At 50.9% G+C, this 16,292-nt stretch overlaps 1 protein-coding gene across 1 annotated transcript in view; it reads right to left on the bottom strand.

Moving 5' to 3' along the window:
* Rnf165 (ring finger protein 165) overlaps positions 1-16,286 on the bottom strand; it is a 108,280-nt gene extending 91,994 nt beyond the window's left edge. The window contains exon 1 of the mRNA XM_005372872.2: positions 16,173-16,286. Coding sequence (XP_005372929.1) covers positions 16,173-16,233 — 61 coding nt within the window. The 5' untranslated portion in view covers positions 16,234-16,286. The remainder of the gene's footprint in view (positions 1-16,172) is intronic.
* Positions 16,287-16,292: the final 6 nt, after the last annotated feature.

The raw sequence follows: 16,292 nt of genomic DNA, 5'->3' as shown, positions 1-16,292 counted from the left end.
TGGCGGCCAGGGGAGAGATAACAATGGTGGGTAAGCTCGGCAGGTGGAAGGAGACACCCTTTGCAAACCTTACTGTTTTGCTAAAGAGCCCAACCTCTTTATCTGTTTTTTGGCAGCCCTTCCTCTTATCCTTTGTGCTCAGACATCCGCCAAGGGTCTGCCTCTGGAGCAGGGAGAACTTAAACTTCTCTTGTCTATCTTACAGCCCACCCCGCGCCCAGTGCTCCACAGACCAAGCACCACGGAGGCAGGAGTGCATGGGGCCATGGTGGTGACCCAGAGGAACCGATAGTTTAAGAAGTTCAGATGATTCTTAGGTAGTATGGACTCAAGAGAGTGAAGCCTCTGGCCAGGTGACCTAGAGTCTTTCCTGGCACTGATAACTGTGATCCCTGCCTACACCCTGGCTCTGCAGAGTGGCCCCTTGCCAGGACTCTCCCCTCTACACATGAGCTGGGGCCTCCCGCTCGCTCGGGGAGCTCCCGGCCTCCGCGCAGCTGTGTCTGCAGTGATTTATGGCTATGACTCCCACATGCACTCTGGGACAGAGGGACCCAGCGCACTGTTCACAAATTAAACCCAGCCTCCTCTCCTCCCAGGTAATGGGCCTATCTGATGACAGAGGAGCTTATAAACAGCTATCGTCAAATTAATCTCAATGTTGGAGAAATAATAGCAGCCGTAAATAAGACTGAGTGCGCCTGGCTCACCAGCTTGTCTGGACACTTTATAAAACCGAGCAGCAACATTAATATCGTATGGTCTCTTTCAGTCCTCCAGCCACCCGGGTGACAGAGGTGAGCACTAGCTGAGGAGTCTCCCAGTTAGCAGGACTTCAGCCAGGGTTCAGGCCACTGCTGGGAGTGCCAGAAGGAAATGCCAGTGGAGCAGGGCCATTGGCCACTTCCTGGCCCTACTGTTGCTTCTTCCACAACTTCCCAGACTGTCCCCATACCCGCTCCTGGGGATCCTGGGGTTGGGGGCCACCCAGACACAATTGTTCCTCTTCCTGTGTGTGGTACTGAGGACTGAACCCAGAACTGCTCTACCACTGAGCTAAATCTCCAGCCTTTTTTATTTTTAATTTTGAGACAGAGTCTTGCCAAGTTGCCCAAGCTGAACTCCCAATCATCCTGCCTTAGCCTCCTGGGTATGTGGATTACAGGAATGTGCTACCATGCCCAGCCACGAGCATGCCTCTTGATGCCCCTCATGTGGCCTCTACACCCCAGTGCCCCCTCCCTGCTGACATGGAACTCAGCCTCTGTCCCAGCTCAAGATCCACCTCCTGGAAGCCCTCTCCGGCCACATAGCTCCTCAAGGGGCCTTGTAATGTCTGCCTCACTCATCACAGTGGAGGCCACACCAAACCAACTGTGCCTTCCTCCTCAGCCCTCACCCCACCACTGCTCCTCTTGTGCCCATGGGCAAGGGCCCACGGAAATAGCAGAGGCCTGAGTATGGTTGTGGACCCTGGTGTGCTAGAACACTCGGCACCGTCCTGGCTGATGGCCTCACCTCCTTGTTGGAATATTTATGATGTGAATTCAGTGATGGTGAGGTCAGGGCTTCACAGGGGCACATGTGACACATCAGAGAGGAACAAGGGAACCACATCTGGAGACAGCTAAGCTTGTACTTCTGTCAGTAATGTCTGTAGGTATGATGGGGTACACCCAGGTAGACACACGTATGTGAGCAGCAAGTAGCGCAAGAGTGGAGCCATTGTGAACAGAATTAGTGTCCTTAACAAAGAGATCCTCCCTCCTTTGCCAGCAAAAGGACAACCATCCAGGAATTGAACCCTTGCCAGACACAATACCTGTTAGCGCCTTCATCCAGGGCTGTCTAGCCTCCAGAACAGTGACACACGAATTTCTGTTATTTACAAGCCACCCAGCCTCTGGCATTTTATTATTGCAACTCGCATGGACTAAGTAGCTAAGCATGGCATCCCTGGGACAAGGGACCTTGAGACAGGCAGCCACCTTTTATGGACTTTCCCTTACTGTGTCTTCCCCCATAGTATAATGGAGGTGCTTTGGACCAGTATTGAGTTAAGTGACCCAGTTCCCAAGCTAGCAGCTCCCAAACTGTGCTGCAGGCATCAAGTTCAAGGAAGTTTCTAGAAGTGATAACCACATACAGAGCTCCGTAGTCAGATAGCTTTCAGAAATGCCACTGCAGCAAGGGCTGTCTGTCTGTCTTTATCGTAGACTTTAGCAGGGCTTTCAGTGTGCTAATGGAGAGTGGCACTCTCTAAGATGAGGTGTAGTGTGCAGCATCTCCAAATTGTCCACACGTGTAACCTTTTTGCAGAAACAACTTTTAGCAGTGTTTGGATGGACCCTGTGGGAAATGCCCCTACTTCAAGGTCAGCTCCGCCCTGGCGTGTTCCAGGAGGTCTCCCAGACAACCACACCCTGCTCCCCCAGAGCCCCCTCCCTCCATGGCAGAGCATGCTAACTCTCTTACTGTGAAGGCAACACCCATCATTGCTTTGTGGGAGGCTGTGGGGACTCTTGCCTCATTTGCTAGTTCCTCAAGGGTAGCATCCAGCTCTCACCTTTGGCCCTTTGCTTTAAACAAGTCAGGGGTCTCAACAGACTATGAACATTTTGTTCTCCACAAAAGCCAACTGGCTGCCAGTAGTGCCGACCAGTAGGCACTGTTGACCAGGAGGGCTGGCAAAGTCCCAGCTCCCTGGCAGGACTTTAGCCTTTGGCTCCTTGGCAGTTCCCCACCTTTCTTGCTCAGCCCCATGCATCCTTTAAGACTTGCTCAGGCATCAGCAAATCTGGACACCGCCTCCTCCCCAGGGCATCTCCTCTGCTAGGGAAGTACCCAATCAAAACTCAGAACAAGACTTTCAGATCCTCCACACATCTCTTTCCTATGAGGCTCAGTTTCCTCAGGACCCAGGGAGGCAGGTAAGGTGCGTGGGAGAGTGCCTGGCACAGTGAGCGCTACATGAGCATCTGCTGCTGCTCTTGTTTCGTTGTTATCCTCCTGTCCCTAGGGCCTGGCACAAGGCCTGGTCCAGTGAACACACTTGTGGTGCTCAGAGCACGTGTGCTAAATGAGCTGAACAGACCCATGATGAAATCTGGGGCTCTTTTTAGCCTTAGTTAAAGTGACTGTGATTGCTCCTATTTCACAGACAAGAATACTAAGCCTCATGGAAGCTCCCCCCACCATTGCTTCCTTTATCACATTTAATGAGCCCCCAAGGAGCCAGCAGGAGGAGTCTGCAAGTGATGACTCCTAGCAGGTGGCCACACATAGCAAGAGCAGCTCCGCTCTGTACCAGGGGCCATTGCTGGCACATTACATCCGCATCTCCCTTAACCCTCACTCAGCCGGCAGATGGATTTGCATCCATTCAGAGCAGAACCAATGCCCTAGGAAGGCAGCCCGCTTCCGCGGAAGGCCACAGAACCCTGCTCCAGCGCAGTCTCAGGCCTCCACTCGGCTCTCTTCGGAAGGACAGGAGGGCAACCCACTGGAGCAGTTTGGCCAAGCAGAGGGACAAGAGGGAAGGAAGAGAATCTCAGCAGGAATGGCCAGGCCAGCAGAGAGGCGGGAGAAAGGGGACTGGGATGGGTGGAATGACAATGAAATGAAAAAGTCCAATGCTTCAGAAAGGAAAAAGAAAATTCAGACAAGGGTGACAGCCACAGGACTCAGACATTCACCTCTTGGGCAGGATCTGGGGCTCTGTGGGAGGGGCCAAGGCAGGGCTGACCTGACCACTGGGGCGCACCTCCTTCCTCTGGGGCAGCTTGTTCCGCCTCCCCTAACTTGCACATGCTTCAGTGACCTCTTCCCATGCTACCACGCTACCTGCCCCCTGGCTGGGCCACACTTTCTAGCCAGTATGACCACTGATCTCGTCCTTGATGTGGCCAGATATGTGCATTTTCCACCCACTTCAGGGATGTCCAGGGCTCTCCCCAGCCAGCTGCTGTCTGTGTGTCAGTGCCCATCTCTCACCATGGATTCTCAGTAACTGCTTGGGCAATTAAACTGAAACAGGCCTTGCCCTCGCCTGTCTGGCCAAGTCCTCTAAGACCCCTAGCTGCACCTGGCCTAGTCAAGTAGGTTTGTGTGCTTGCGGAGGGGGAGAAGGGGTATGTGGATGGGAGATGGGAAATGACCATCTCTTGCTAAGTACCTCTCAGGATTTTGTGTGCCTCATTCTTTACATGCAACATGATTTCTTTCATCCTCACCTCCCCATGGTATTAGTATATTACCACCATCTTTTCAGAGGAAGAGATAGCTTCAGCAAGGGCCTAAGTCACCTACATAGTAGATGGCAGAGCCAGACTGCCTGATGGCAGAATCCGTGTACACTCCACTACCACTTAGTCCTCCCTCCCACTCTGCCCCACCTTCTGCCCTTCCACCAAGAGTCTCAGCAAGCACAGCCCTTGCCCTGCCTGCAAGCAGGCCCCAAAGTCGGGGAAAACCAATGGAGCCCTTTGTTTGTTAGTGTGGAATGATAAAAGGTGTGGATAACAAGAAGTGGCGATGGTCACACAATATTGTGTGTGAGTACAGTTAATACCACTGAGCTATACCTTATAGATTAGCTAAAGTGGCAAATTGTATGCTATTTGTATTTTACCATAATAAAAAAAAATGGAATCTTTAGTACACAGGGGCAGCCCCCTCTGAGTGTCCAGGAGACCCCTACACAGCACCACAGTGGGTTCGCCTTCATGCTCTGACCTCCTTCCCACGTCACCATGTAAGCTTCCAGCCTCACCCAGGTGTATGTGCTACAAATTAGCCCTGACTACCCCAGCTCAAGCTGCCCAGGCTCATAGTGTTTAACAGACTGTATCAAGACCCAAGGAGCCCTCTGGCCCTCAGCATCTAAAATCTGGGTTGCAGCCAGGCATGGGGGCACACACCTGTAATCCCAGCATTTGGGAAGCTGAGGCAGGAGGATCACCACAGTTCTGAGGCCAGCCTGGGCTACATAGTAAGTTCAAGGCCAGCCTGGACTACAAAGCAAGACCCTGTCTCAAAAAAAAATCTGTTTCCAATCCTGCCTTGGTTCTGGAAGTCAGCTCTTGACTCTGCCCACTGGACAGCCCAGGTTCCTAGTGCTGAGAATAGGAGGCTTCGGGCTAATCCCAAACTGCTCCTCACACTGTCCAGGAAGCACCCAGTTTGGGAGGAGTATAAACATGGGACATGGCTTGGGCTGAATGTATCACTGAAGGTCTATATTTTCACCCAAAAATTCATGGAAAACCTGCATTGAGAGGCATTTGGCTGGCTTTTCCTGAGTTGAGAGGTAAAAGTGGAAACTAAACTGTGTTTACCCTGCAGTGGGTCCAAGCCCTTTTTGCCTTCAGAGTTGAGGTTCTGCTAACTGCTGAGCACACATCTAATAACCCTCCAGCCCCTGCAGTCTGGATACTCCCCGAGGGAACTACTCAGTCTTGGGGACCACATGGCATGGGTGAGTGTCCCTGTCAAGGAGAGCCTGGCAGTGAGCAGAGCCGGGCTCTGGCCCCTGTCCTCTCCCCGCTTCCTGTTCCGCTCTCACCCTTTCCAGGGAGGCTGGGCTGGTCAGGGATGCTTTAGGGCGAAGCACCACGTGCTGGGCTCTTCTCCACCTCACTCCCACCTCACCTGCAGGCAGAACCAAGCTGAGGCCAGCTGGCTATGGGTCCCTCACCCAGGTGACCCCTTTCTTCACTCCCCTGGATGGCTGGGTCCCCCAGGTTCAGGCAGGCCCAGCTTCCCTCCCACCACTCTTGCTGTGTGTCCCTTTGAATTCTGTGGCAGGTACAGCCCTGCATCCTAGGCACCTGTCCAGGCAGCCTCAGATCACCTCGACCAGAGAAGACAAGCAGGGGTTGAGCCCAGGCACTGCTTCTCTCCTGACCCATCCTGACTTACACCTCTGCCCACCAAAAGCAAGGGCAAGGCCATGGCTGGCCCACTCTGGTGTCCAAGATGAGGCACTCTGGTGAGCACTGACAGAACTGGGGCCATGGCTCTGTCTCAGCTACCTCTAGGGTCCTCTCCCTCCATAGGATTGGGGACACTTCGGGCTGTGGGAGGGTTGCAGTACAGGAAGCCTTGAGAAGAGCCGGTTCTGTGGACCGGGGCCTCCCCTTTCTCCCTTGCCTTTCCCGGAATCAGAATTTGTAGCTCTGGTTCACAGGCCCCGTGCCTCATTGGTAGAGGAGTAGGGTCCTTCCCACCTGTGCTCCAGGAAATGGCTCACCATGAAGGCCAAGGGCTGTGGCAAGGCATCCTTTGGCTACAGGAAAGCCAGTGCCTCCAGCTCTGGCATAGGAGTGGGCACGTTCACCCCTCAGCTCCCACAGGCCTTGGGAGAAACAGCTGCTCTAAAAGGTAGGTGGTCCTGAGGGGCAGACAGCCCAGAGGAGGAGTTCTTAAGAAGAGGTGGCACAGGACCCTGGAGGCTGGTCGGGGAGAGCTGGCCCTCAGACGGCAGGGGGACACAGAGGGCACTGGCTCCTCCCTCCCACCCTGAGTCCCCAGGGAAGCAGCAGCTGCTGGGGCTTCCTGCCTTCCCTGAGACAGGTGCTGGCTGAATTTTCACCTCCTCCACCCTTCCTACTGCAGGCACAAGCTGACTCAGCTCCGCCACTTCCTCTCCTAGACTGGGAGGCCAACCCTGTGAACTGGGAATATGAACTGGCATGTCACAGCCAGGCCACCGCATGGGTGACATTACCATCCCTCAAAGGCTGGGGGGACTTGCTGGAGGGCTCCCTGCCCCAAGGCCATGCACCTCAGGGCACACTTGAAGGAAAGCAGCTACCTGCTCCTCTGCCCTGGAACTGTGGCAGCAGAAACAGTTCTAACCCTAAATTCCTTGGGAGCCCTGGGGTCTGTGCCTATGGCCCTGGACGGGTCACCAGCCCAGCAGGAGCCATGACTCCTCCCTTCCCACCTGCGCCACGGTGTGACCTGGTCAGCAGAAGCCAAGGGCCCGCAGAGTGCTAAGGGGCGTGTGGAGCTGTTCCGATGAAAAGACAACAAAAATGGAAGTTGTTCTCATCAGGAGGAAATCATAGTTTTTTAGAGCAGGAAGGGGCAATTTAGGCTAATTATCTCCCTTGGCAGATAGGAAGTGAAGTCGCAGAGCAGGGAGACTTGGCCAGCAACACCAGGGTGGTAACTGACAGAGCAGGACTTGAAGCCAGGACTATGTCCCGGTGCACAATGCTAGTCATTCCTATTATTCTTGCCTTGGGCTGGCTTTGCAGTTTGTGTCACATGTGTTAGTTCATGTGACAAGAACCTGGACCAAGCCATGGATGGACAGGCTAACTGAGGACCGATGGGGGGAGCTGACCTGCTCAAGATCACAGTGGGAATCTGTGGCAGAAAAAGGACCAGGACCCAGGTCACAGAAAGTTCACTGCCACCTTCTTCCTTCCCCACACCCCTCCCCCACTGGGCCTGCTGAGGGAAGGGGCTGGCACCAGGCAGGCTTGGGACCTGTCGGTCATCCACTAACCCTCCCCAAAGCTCAAGACAGAAGGGAGGCAGAGAGTAGGCCAGCATGGAGAGGCCCTATGACCCTTGGCAGTCTGACTGCACTAGAAGCCCCCAGCCCTAAGTATCAAGCCACCATTCCAGTGGATTATGTAGTCATTAAAAGTGATGCTTGTGAAAACAACACAGTAAAATGTGAAAATGTGTGTGACATTATGAGAACTAAAAAATGGAGTATGCCAACTTGCATGTACACTGTGTTTACTGCAAAACAAACACACACCGAACGTATGAACATGTGATCAGAGGTGGAATCATTAAGAGACTTTTCCCCTTTGGTTTACTTTCTAAGCTTTCCAAGTGGAATTCTAAGAAAGGTTGCAAAACATACCTACAGTGTAGGAAAAGAGCCTGGGAAACGGACGCCTATTATTTCTGTGGAAAGCAGATCACAGATTCCCCTCCCCCATATCCCCCCACTGAGCCGGCCAGGCCTCTGCTGAGGCAGCTCCTGAAGATTAAAGGACTCACCATGTCTGGTCCCAGCTTCTTGCTCATTTTCTACTAAGGGGTTCTCTGGTCCTCAAGCTACACCCCCATCTCTCAGGGCCCCCTGTGAGACACGCAGGTCTCAGCACTAGGAACTGAACCCCTCATAGCTTGCAGTGCTCAAGCTGCAGTGAGGCCTCTCCCAGCATGGACAAGAAGTCCAGCAGTCTGAACTGGTCCCACTGGATGTGGAAGACGAGCAGGGTCTGCTTCTCCTTGCCCCGGTCTTGACGGGGTCCCTGAAGCCTGAGCACCGTGAGGGCAGTGCTGGGACCAGAGCCGAGTACTCACGCACCTGGCTCAGCCACTTACAGGTGAGGGTTGGGGAGGCAAAGGCTTTCACCACTCTAGGCCTCAGCGTCCTCCTCTGGTTCCCAGTTACTGCCTTACTGGGAGAAACTGAGATCATGGAAGAGAATGAGCTTTGAATCGGGGAAATCCTCTCTCTCTACAAAGGGGACCAATCCTGAGACCAGAACCCATGCACTCTCTGCCACCCCTGCCCTCATCCCACCACCACACCCGCTGCCTTGGGTCCCCCATTCAGCCACCAGGCTGCCTGCCCTCCAGCTCCTCCTTCTCCATGGTAAGAATGACTTTTCTGCAAATCCATGGGAGCAAAAATTCCAGCATTTACCTTTCCTGGGGCCTCTTCTCAGGAAGGAGGAAACAATAAAATGCATTCAAACTGAGACACTGCGGGCCCAGCTACAGCCATCAGAGAGGCTCATGTGAGAGAGGCTGCTCCAGGGGACCTAGCAGCTAAAGGTACATGTGAACTGCCCACTTAGGGGTGTCAGGCATGGAGAGTGTCATGTAAACACGAAGGTTTTCACTACTGAAGCTCATTTCCTAGCCCAACCAGAAGGCTGGATTTAACAGTATTAGAAGTCTCTACTCCCAGCCATTACTCCAATCCCCTTTCCTCTGCCAAACGCTATATGCTTTCTATGCACTGGACTCATTGCTCCCTGAGCTGACTGTTCCTCCCATCCTCCCTGTTTGTCTTCATGGGATACGTTCTCCCAGCGCCCTAAAGACCTCATCTCCCCCAGCCCCTTCCACTTGCAGCCCTGCTCACTCCTCCCTTATGGTAAGGACCCCCACCCTGCCAGCCGTCTTCCAGTCCCTCAGGCCCAGGCCTTGGGCCTTATCACCCCCAGAAAGTTTCCATGGCCTTCTCCCGACCTCAGCCCCTCCATCTCAGCCTTCTGTCATCAGCTCCTGGAATAAATTATCTAAACACCAACCCAGGGGCCACAGGAACAAGTTCAAACTTTTCCAAAGACTTCCAAAACTGCCTTTGAAATTTCTTCCAGCCTTTTCCCCACATTCTGCAGACCTTGTACTGTGAGACTCCTGACTATGCTCTGGGGAGAGCCACTCAAAGACAGGACAATGGCCTGCTGCCCCTATAGCTGTGTAAGACCACACACACACACACACACACACACACACACACACACACACACACTCCTTCATCCTGATGTGCACATGTGTTCTTGATAAAACAGCAGAGCCTTGGCATTGGCCAATATCTGAATGGCTCCCAACGTCCACATGGCAGGCTTCCCCTCTCCCTCCATCCACCTCCTCAGCAAGGTCATCTCTGACTTTATTTGATCCTCAGGCCAGTAAATGCCTACAGCTGTGAAGAGGAATGGCAGCCATCTAGTATGTCCTCACTGTGCACCAGGTACCTTCAGTTTGGACACCCCCTGTCAGGGAGATTTCATGATGGTCGTCATCCAGGTGATGCTCAGACCAGTGGCTATGTTCACTCTTCCAGAGCAAGACTGAGCTAGGACCCACACCCTGTACCAGCTCTGAGCCTGCTACACCAGCCAGAACAGTGTTCCCCATTTGGGTGCTTCAGCTCAGACATCTTGGACAGCATCTGGTGCCCTGAGCATTCCTCCCAGCCTCAGCAAAAGCCCAGGAGGTCCCTCTTTTTTCTGTAACCCTCTTAACACAGGACACAGCCCAAAGCAGATCCATAGGACACTCATTAACTAAATGAACCGTGTGAGTGAATGAGTGAATGGATGAATGAATGAATGATCAACACATGAGCTATAGGCATTGCAAGTGGTTCAACTGTGGGGTCATGTTTGCATTTCATTCTTAGATCATCATGAAAATCTGAGTCTTTCCAAGGTAAGCCCTCCCCCGAATCCTCCTGGAAGTATATTGGTTCATCTGTGACTAAACCATACAAGAAACTAATAAATATTAATTTTACATTCATGTTATGTTAAGCCAGGAATTTTTAAAAGCTATTTAGATCCCTAGAGAAACTAAGGCAAAATTGTCCTGCACATTTGTGCAACAGTGGTCTGGTGAAATGGATAAAATGAAAGTGATGCCCTGAATCACAGTCAAGGGCATTTTGTCTCCTGGTCTTGGCTCCAGAAAAGGGCTCAAGGGTACACCTGGATCTAGCACAGAGCCACCGCTTCTGTGGCAACTATCAAGTTTTCCAATGTGACACTGTAGGTTGCTTATTTAAAGATGGAGGGGTGACAGGAGGGCAGGAGGTGAGAAGGCTGCAAAAGAGAGGTGGCCCAGCCTCATCATCTGCAGGAATGTGTTAGCACTTTAGGTGGCCTTGTCCCCTAACCTTGAACATTTAATACTATTTGCTGGGTTTTGGAAAATTATTACTTTAGAAAACTCAATTGAGTGGGCCTTACCCGATGCTAATCTAGAGAGAGGTCCTTGAGTTCAGAAAGAGCTGGAAACAAGGGCTGTGCTCCATCTTATCACAAAGCTAGTCGTGGAGGACCCACTTAACAGGTGGCTTTTCCAAAATCCAGGAGTCAAAGCAGTATGTGGCAGAGGATTGAGAGAATAAATAGAACATACATCAGCTTTGTAGTTCTTAAATCATCCAGCTCGGGGGGAGTCTTCATTAATACGTCAAGTGTTTAGTTCTGACAATCTGGGTCAAATACAGTGTGCACTTGATAAATTGCCAAAACATGATTTCCCATTAACCCAGTGGCTTTCTATATTATTACCAGGTTAATAAACTAGCCTCGAAATGTATTGTCAAACAGTTTTGATATACTTGACACTAATTTAGAGAAATAAAAATCTTAGAATTGATTAACACTGATGTACTCTTCAGGATAAAAATGAGAGTGGTCACCTGATTGAGGGTAGTTTTCTTATTGTTCGGGTTGGCTGGGCGGGTATTTTGCTTTCTCAAACTGGGAACAAAATTAATAGACTCATGAAAACTAAAAAACAAAAATTTTAAAGAAAAAAATCCTCAGGAGACTGGCTTTGGAGCCCTGCGTATCTCTGCTCACACTCCAGCGTGAGCCTCCACCGGGAACATCCATGTGTGCCCATGTGTCACAGTAAATCAGCTCAGCTTTCCCACCCTGGCTGGGAAGAGCATGAGAACAAAGGGCCAGAGCAGAGAGGGCAGCTGTGGTGGGGGCGCAGGGGGAGTTGCAATGAAGCCACAAAGAAGGCAAGGAAGTGCAGTGGTCAAGCAGGCAGCACAGCCTGCCCACCTGCCCCGCCAATCTGTCTGCCAGGAAAGGGGCAGAGGTGAGCCCGGGGAGGCAGCCCCTAGGGCAAGGACAAGGCACGTCAGCCCAGAAAGAACGGGCTTCAAAATGATGACCCTTTGAAGGAACCGTGAATTTCTTTAATCAACTGATTTCCTTGGGTGTCTAAAACGCCTCATTTAGCAAGGCTTGTTCTGGGCTGAAACTGAATAGGTGTAATTGACAAATGCTTGAATTTGGGTCCCACTCTAAGGGGGAAAAAAATCTCTCCACTGGCTTCTCCAATGCAATTATGGAAGGGAAAAAAGACGTATTTTAAGGGTTCTTCCAATTCAATTTAGAAGAAGGTCCTGACTTCCCTCCTGACCTCCCCTGCCCCCACCCCAACACACACACACACAGACAAAGGCTGCAATCTGACTTGCTTCCTCCTCAGAGAGGCCTTAGGGCCACAGATGAAGCAGCTGTCAGGCAAGCAGGGTATAATCAGCTTTAACTGGCTCACAGGCTGCAGAGGGCACCAACCCTCTTATCCCTGTAGTACTAGGTCGGGTTGCCAGCCAGCCCTGGGCTAAGGTGGGGTGGTCTCAGCTTCCATTTCAAACGTATCTTTATCCAGGATCTCAATGGGAATCTTACACTGTAGGTCCCAAGAATTTAAATATGCATCTAGAAGGTTCTTGAAAATTCCAGATCATGGCTTCAACTGCATGTCACATGTCACCCCCAACATGATATATAAGGACAGTAAATCAATGAGACAGTAAACAGAAAAGTTAAAACACAACTCAAAATGGGTTTTTCAGGCGAGTCTGAAATGCTACAAGATTGCTAGTTAAGAACAGTATCCCTTCTCTCAACCTAAGTGTCATTTCCTTTCTCTTCACTAGCATCATAAACCAGTGCCCATGTAGCTTAGAAATTAAGATGAAATGTGGAGACCTCTGAGGACACAGGTGGCCTAAGACAGGGGTGCTCACTCTCTCTATGCTGTTTCAGTGTGACAGGACAACTGGCCCATCCCATGGCCCCAGGCTTCTATTGTTAAAAGATATGGACTAGATGAGATTAAAGTCACCATATCTTGCCACAAGAAAAAAAAGAAAAGAAAGAAAGTAAAAAGAAAAGGCATTCACTCAAATCTTACAATGGGAGGTGGGGGTGGTGGGTGGGTGAGGGTGGGGATAGAAAAGCAAGGGGAAAAATCTAAACAGCAGGATACGACAATAAATGGGAAAACAGCAAGAGAAAAAGCACACTAGGTTAATATAGGAAAACTAGTTCTTTATTGAGAGATTGTATATTAGTATTAGTGGATTCTGTGTGTAACAATGTCATCATGCACACGATACAAAAAAAAAGGCTGGGCCCACCATGCTTCGGAAGGGCAACAGAACAAAAGCAGCGTACAATGAGCAGATGGCCCGGGCTACACGACCACAGTACGTTTCAGCAGGGTAACACCTCTAACCGAGCGCTGTACATTGTCAACTGGGGGATGTAAAAAAATACAGATCATGCTTTAGTTTTAGTACAAGAAAAGGTGAAAAAGATACACAACCAAAAGGATATTTGATACAGAAAAAATTACCCACAAAATAAGAACAGGAAGTAATTCAGCACAGCAGAACACGCTACCCCTGTTTAATGGAAAACCATTTTGCTGAGATTTTCTTTTTCTTTTTCTTTATTTTCCTGATTGCCAAGTGGCAATCCAGGGAGGCTACATGCGACTTTATTTTGGAAGAGCCCTCCAAGTGGGGGCTCTATTCTTTCATGATTGCTGCTGTTTTGTTTCAGTTTTCAAGCAGGTCCGGCTGGCCAGGCAGCAGAAGGGTGCTGGCTGTTACAGGCGCAGCTCTGAGGGCCAGGGCAGATGTCCAAAGATGCTCTTGACATTGTACAATTAAACAATTAAGACCCTATGGCCGTGGCTCCCTCACAAGCCAGGGACCTCGGTGCACCAAATTTTCAGAGGCTAGAATAGCAGCAACTGTCATTTCATCAGAGATCTTTCTTTTTAATATTTATATTTAACAATTTTTGCCTCCAACTAAATGCAATCCTCAGTATGCCTGGGTGCTAGGAAGAAGCCAGCTGAGGGCCACCCAGACAACTGGAATATGGGGTGCTGCAGCCTCCAAGCCAAGGCAAAAGGAATCCACTTAACAGGGATTTACAGTGCAATGTATTCGGCTAAACAAGATGAAGATACAAAAATGGTTATTTCTCTACATCTATTCTGAAATGGCCTACATCCTACACTACTACAATGGAAACTAAAAAGAACAGATTTAAGCTGGCAGACTATCTAATAGTTTTACAAGAAGATTGTGGTTTAGGACTTTGTTGAGTTAAGCATTAGTATCCTCTATCGGAAGGTCATGAATTCTTAGCACATCATGTTAAATTTTACCCACAGCCCAACTCACCCCTCAGCCCTTAAATTTCCTGTGGGTGTGTTAGCCATGAAAGTAAACTTTGACTAACAGGCAAATTTGTTTTGTTGGATTGGGGGGTGATATTAAAAATAAAATTTAAAGGCAGCTGAACAATTTGAATTTCAAACATGGAACCAGCATCCTGCAGTGGTATTTAGAGATTGGTGGTATTAATGAGGATGATAATGATTTAATCAGGATAATTATACTTTCAGGCTCAACATCCTTCTTAATCATTTTTGAATTTCTGCCTAGTGTAATGTTCCACACCCGTTTTAAGAGGAAATGCCAACTAATAAGAGATAATTGTGTACAGGGGGAGGGGGCTGGCATTTCAAGGAGATCTCATCCAGCCCCTCCTCTTCCTCACACACCCCTCACCTCACCCCACCCCACCCCACCCCTGCTAGGCTGGCCTGAGATAGGGGATACTGCCGCTTAAATAGCAATGCGTTCCTCAGATGGAGACAGGAAATGGTTAAGAGGGGTGTCACAATACAGCTAAATGCGGAGGCAGAAGGGTCACAGCGCACACAGCAGCGAGTTGACCATTCACTGAGCTACACAATGAAGAAAAAAAAAAGATTTGATAAATGCAGAATGTCATCATTCTATCATCACACAAAAACTGCAGTTCGAACAGGCCTAAGGGGTCAACCTTGCCTTTTGGGTTCTGGAGAGGGGCGCGGGGCTGGGGACAGCTGGGCTGGAAGGAGAGGGCCGGGCTTTCCTCGTCTTGCCCAATCGGGCCCCTGGGGCGCACTAAAGCGCTGGCCCTGCGACCCCACCCCCCACTGACTGGAGCCGGAGCCAGGTCGGCAAAGGGAAGACATCATTCAGTGTGTGCGGGAGGGAGTAGGGAGGGGGCCTCTGCCAGCAGGGATTGAAGCAGACGTGGAGTGGGAGAGAAGAAACATTTCCAAGAAGAGAAATGTGAGTCCAGAGGCAGAATACAAAAAGAAAAAAAAAAAATGAAATGCATCTCAGATTTGCTTTGGGAGGTGGGAATTTTTGATTGAAAGAAAATGGAAGAAATGTGGGGTAAGGGGGAGAAGAGGGGGAAATCAAGCTATTGTTGCAGCAGGATATAAGGGGAAAAGGATGTGGGGAAAGGGGACTGTGCAAATACATCCCATCTATCACAGTTAAAAACAAAGCCCGCGCTGGCCTGCTGCTTGGTCAACCGCTGCTCGGGGCAAAGGCCTGGCATGGGGGCAGCTTCCCATCTCACCCTCACACACAGCGCAACACCCAAGGCCACATGCCCGGCTCCGCCGGGCCCAGGGGTGCGCGGCAGCGCACGTCTGATGTCTAAGGCGCGCACACACATACACACACGCGCGCGCGCATACATACACACACACACACACACACATACATTCCCGAGGATCTTTAACCCACAAATGCAATTGTCATACAAAGACAATTGCGGGGGGCGGGGTGAGCAGGGCCACAGCACAAGGGCAGTAACACAAAAAGGGTTAAAGGGGAAGAAAAGATGGGACGGGAAATCGTGCAAGTGCCCACGAGATAGTGGGGGCTGGGGCATGGGATAAGGCAGGTACCTAGATCCCTGCTAACCAGTTATCGGTATTAATGACCAAAAGTGAAGAAATACAAAACACATATAAAAGAAGGCACATATGCTTCAAAAAAAGCAAATCGCAGAAAGCCAAGCGTGCATATCATTCCCTCTCATTCTCTCATATTCTCATTCTCTCTCTCTCTCTCTCATATTCTCTTTCTCTCTCTCTCTCTCTCTCTCTCTCTCTCTCTCTCTCTCTCTCTCACACACACACACACACACACACACAGATACAGACACTCACAAAGTCATTTATCTCTCGCCTTCTTTCGATCATACAGGGCTAGGTATTAAGGGAAAAGGGCTGTGATTTGGGGAACCACGTCCGCCGCAAAGAATAAAAATAGGGCTGGGCGGGAGGGACCCAAATTCGCCAAACCCTAACTTCACTACAAAAGCTCCCACGAGGGCGGCCACCCCCATACACGGGGGGTCTTCCCAAAAGGGGGTGGGGAGCAGCCACCGCTCGTCCAGAGTCCTCGCGGTTGAGCCCTGAGCCCCGGCCGCCCGCGGCGCCCGCCCCCGCCCGGTGCCTGCGGCGATCCACGCTCGCAAGCAGACCCCGAAAGGAAAAAGCGATACCTCTGTTTCGCACAGAGCCAAACACTGGAAGCACGAGATAGCCGACGTGGACCAGGACCATCCTGGCTCCTCGCGCGGCGGCGGCGGCGGCTGCGCGCGGGCCCTTTGTGGCGCGGCTCC

The sequence above is a fragment of the Chinchilla lanigera genome, unplaced genomic scaffold, assembly GCF_000276665.1.
Source record: "Chinchilla lanigera isolate Chin_1 unplaced genomic scaffold, ChiLan1.0 scaffold00001, whole genome shotgun sequence".
Lineage (NCBI taxonomy): Eukaryota > Metazoa > Chordata > Mammalia > Rodentia > Chinchillidae > Chinchilla > Chinchilla lanigera.
This window is presented reverse-complemented; position numbering and strand designations above follow the sequence as displayed.